The sequence below is a fragment of the Etheostoma spectabile genome, chromosome 18, assembly GCF_008692095.1.
Source record: "Etheostoma spectabile isolate EspeVRDwgs_2016 chromosome 18, UIUC_Espe_1.0, whole genome shotgun sequence".
Taxonomy (NCBI): domain Eukaryota; kingdom Metazoa; phylum Chordata; class Actinopteri; order Perciformes; family Percidae; genus Etheostoma; species Etheostoma spectabile.
In genome coordinates this window covers 11,037,127-11,040,702 of record NC_045750.1, presented here as the reverse complement: position 1 = coordinate 11,040,702, position 3,576 = coordinate 11,037,127, and the positions used below count along the sequence as shown (strand labels likewise).

The 3,576-nt window shown below is 40.7% G+C and overlaps 1 protein-coding gene across 9 annotated transcripts in view; it reads right to left on the bottom strand.

The window, feature by feature from the left end:
• utrn (utrophin) overlaps nucleotides 1–3,576 on the bottom strand; it is a 185,434-nt gene that overhangs the window by 144,559 nt on the left and 37,299 nt on the right. For all 9 annotated transcript variants that reach the window (XR_004336060.1, XM_032542253.1, XM_032542250.1 and 6 more), the window contains 5 exons: nucleotides 2,904–3,067; nucleotides 2,667–2,790; nucleotides 2,488–2,575; nucleotides 1,516–1,760; nucleotides 593–761 (listed from right to left, as the gene is read on the bottom strand). Coding sequence is in view for 8 of the 9 variants with exons in the window: in XM_032542253.1 (XP_032398144.1) it covers nucleotides 593–761; nucleotides 1,516–1,760; nucleotides 2,488–2,575; nucleotides 2,667–2,790; nucleotides 2,904–3,067 (790 nt within the window). In the remaining variant the exon portion in view is untranslated. The remainder of the gene's footprint in view (nucleotides 1–592; nucleotides 762–1,515; nucleotides 1,761–2,487; nucleotides 2,576–2,666; nucleotides 2,791–2,903; nucleotides 3,068–3,576) is intronic.

Genomic DNA, 3,576 nt, shown 5'->3' with positions numbered 1-3,576 from the left:
CACACACACACACAAACACACACACACACACGAACACACACACACACACACACACACGGAGAGGAGCATTCAAGTCTCCCTTTACAGACTCAACTTGGGCCAATAGGAGTGCATGTAAATTCCTGAGGTGAAACGGTGACTGATTTTCAGGACCGCTCCAGGTCCAAGTAACGTCCTTAGGTAGAGACGGAGCTGGCACAGGGAGATGATCTTACACTCAATCACTCACATATACACTCACGCATCTGTGAGCTTTTGGAAGCCATATAAGGGCATGATCCATTCTTTTTGGCTGGCCAAGGATTCATATAAAAGCTGATGTCAAATTTACACAACCCCTGTGGGATGGAGCTTTGCTGATCATAGATATCACTATTTCAGTCTCCCTATAAACCTGAAAGAATTGAGGAAAGAGTAAGGAGAGAGAAATGGGTCTTTCGTTTTAAGCTCTCTGAAATTGGAGGATGCTTTAAGGCTGTTAGGTCCCTTGAAAAGCATATGGTACTGTTTATACTGAGGAACCTGCTGTTATGGAACCGGTTCCCTTTGCGCTGACTTAACAAATCATTTTTATATAGTTCAGCAAAGGTACCTTTGTTGACCTCTTGCTCTCTGCTCTGTAGCCGCTGCAGTGTGGAGGCGTGATGTGCTGATATCACCACCATGTTGTCTTTCAGAGAGGGCATGGCTCCAAGTGACCCGGTCTCTGCAGAAAGCTGCTCCAATTGCGGACTTATGGCAGTGAGCTGAACAAGACGGGACTGTAAAAACAAAAGAGGATGACCAAAGTTCATTAATTTGCAAGTGGAGAATTATTCAAGGATAACTCAGCAGGGAAAATGTTGCTGTCTCTGTACATCAGAAAGGGACATTTTATAAACTAGGTACGTAGGGTTCATTGACTTTAAAAATAAGCCTAATACTGGGGTTTTCTTGAACATTACATTGACTTGTTTAATAATAACGCAGAATGATGAGATAAGATGTAAAGTGTATGTTTCAGCCATCTATTTTTCTTGTAATTGATCTACTTTGTGCCATTAAGCATAATCAGTGTCACCTTAAAGAATTCATCATTTTTTCGGTAAAAATGAGGAGACCCTGCAAAACATATACTGCAACAATAAATTAGTCTGGAGAGAAACTCACAAGTTACTGGATGGAGTCATGCTCTACACTGACAGTCAATTAGTCTCAAATTGAAAAATCTTAACTCGTACTTCAGGTCACAACCAGGAAGGGTTTTATCCATCTTACTTTGTACATCTTTCACTGACTTTCCAAACATTTGAGGCCCTCCCTAACTTTAAAAGATCACTTGTTTGCTTATTTTAATCTATGACTTTTTTTTTAAAATGGGTTTTGACTCTGATTTGAAATCTGAAAAGTTTATGAAACAACTGCAGCTGCATGAGATTAATGTTAGAGGTTGACAAAAGGGTTACAGGTGAAATTGAGGATTAAAGTCACACAGAGGAGATCAGGGTGAATATGGACGGAGACAAAGACTGTTACCTGACATTCTCCACTCAGTCTTTTGAGCTCGGCCTTGTCACAGGTTTCTACAGCCGAGGTTGAGTCTAGCCACCGGTCCTGTTTCTCAAAGGCTTGGTCCATGTCTGCCAGCTCTGCAGACACCGCTCTGACCCGGCTTTGGGTATGAACACGCTCACGGGCTGATTGCAGCTCCCTCGCACACGCATCCCACTCGGTTTGGATCAGATCTATGCCTGCCCTCACTGAGTCCACACACTCTCCCTCTTAAGAGAGAGACAGAAACAAACAGACATAAAGGCTCACTTCAAATGTAATTCATTAATAATTAAGTATACTTTGAATTCATTTTTACACAATTTAGTCTGACTGTGTCACAGCCTCTGTTGTAAGTTTTTGGTGTGAGTAAGAGACCCTAATGAGAGTGAAAACAGAATAAGGATGAGAGAACAGCAGATATGAGGTGATAAAATAAGATAAGTTTAGTGGAAAGTTGTTGTAAACAAATCTACTCCAACTTAGCAGTGTTGCTCCACTACACCCCACTGCTTCAAGAACAGTGTAAACACATTAAAACCCAGAGTGCCTCTTCATTTCATGGAGTAGTTATATGAAATCAGTAACCCTGCAGTCCTGAAGGCTGACAGGTTTTTACTATGTCTTTAAAACACACACACACACACACACACACACACACAGAATAATGGCATCTAAAACAATGAAAAATGTAGGCTTGTAAATACTCAGAAAATACCAAGCAGCTGTGAAAAAATAGTAAAATCTTACGAGACAAACAATTTAACATGGAAATGGAAGATTTTTGTTAGAGCCTCTGAGAAGTGATATATATATCAGCCACTATCTTAGAACACTATGAAAGAAAGTGTTTGACAAAACTCAGATAGATTTGTGTAAAATAATTGTTTGGTTTGTGTTTGTGTAAAGTAATGGACCATTTCAGTGTCAGTGAGCAACCTCCTCTTTCCTTCATACCTCTCTCAAGCTGGTCCATCAAGACCCTTCCCTCCTGGATCACTTGACTAACTGTGGCCTCCTTTGCCCTGAGGTCCAACTCCAAACCCTGCAGTGATAAATTAACACATATTACAGTGAGATTTCAAAACATGTGCTCTAACTTTAAATTGAAATTGCCGAATCATCTGGGGGTATACCATAAGTTTCTCCTGCAGGTCTGGTGTGTCAGGTGTAGTGTCAGGGTGTGTGGAGGCCAGCGCTTGAGCAGATTTCTTCCAAGTTTTAATCCAGCTCAAGAGGTCAGAAAGCTCATTTTCAAACCTACAGAACACAAAACACAATGTGTGCATTGGTGGGTGGGTGGGTGTGCGTGTCTTTCATTCCTACACTTTTCTGGCAAAGTAGGTTTAGTCTGTGTGTGTCACAGTTCTTACAATCGTCTGACTTCTGCATCTGTCTCCACTAGTCGTTTCTTAGGGGGAGCAGGTGGGGCCAACTCCTGGTCAGCAAATGAAGCAGCCGAAGCCACAGCAACTGTATCCACGACGACCTGCTCTTCCACCTGAGTCATCCCAGCATCCGTCACAGCTTCCATTACCTTATGTGAGATTACCAGTGAGATCATGTGAGAATGGGACATAAATCTACCACACTCTCCAAGTCACAACCAAACAAGTTTAAAAATATTTTTCATATGTACCCTACTAGCCTTGTTAGGGAAAAGCAAATTCATACACATTGACATTACAATTTGAAACATATTCTATTCACTTTATAATAATGTACAGCAGTGGTTTTAGTCAGAAATTAAATTTTGCACTTTTGCATAATGGTCCGACTAAGTTAAAATTTTACATCCAAAACAGTGGTTTTGGTCATTTATTATTCACATCACTTCACCTAAACTGACTATTTTGAATAAAATAGAAATAAACGACATCGAATTGCCACAGTTAGTAACCAACTATTAGCTTAGGTGTGCTACTTACTGTGACATTTATTAAGAACTGCAAGCAGGAAGACAAAACCCATTCTGAATAAAGTTACATGTAAATAAAAGGACACAGACACACACAGACACACAGACACACAGACACACAGACACAC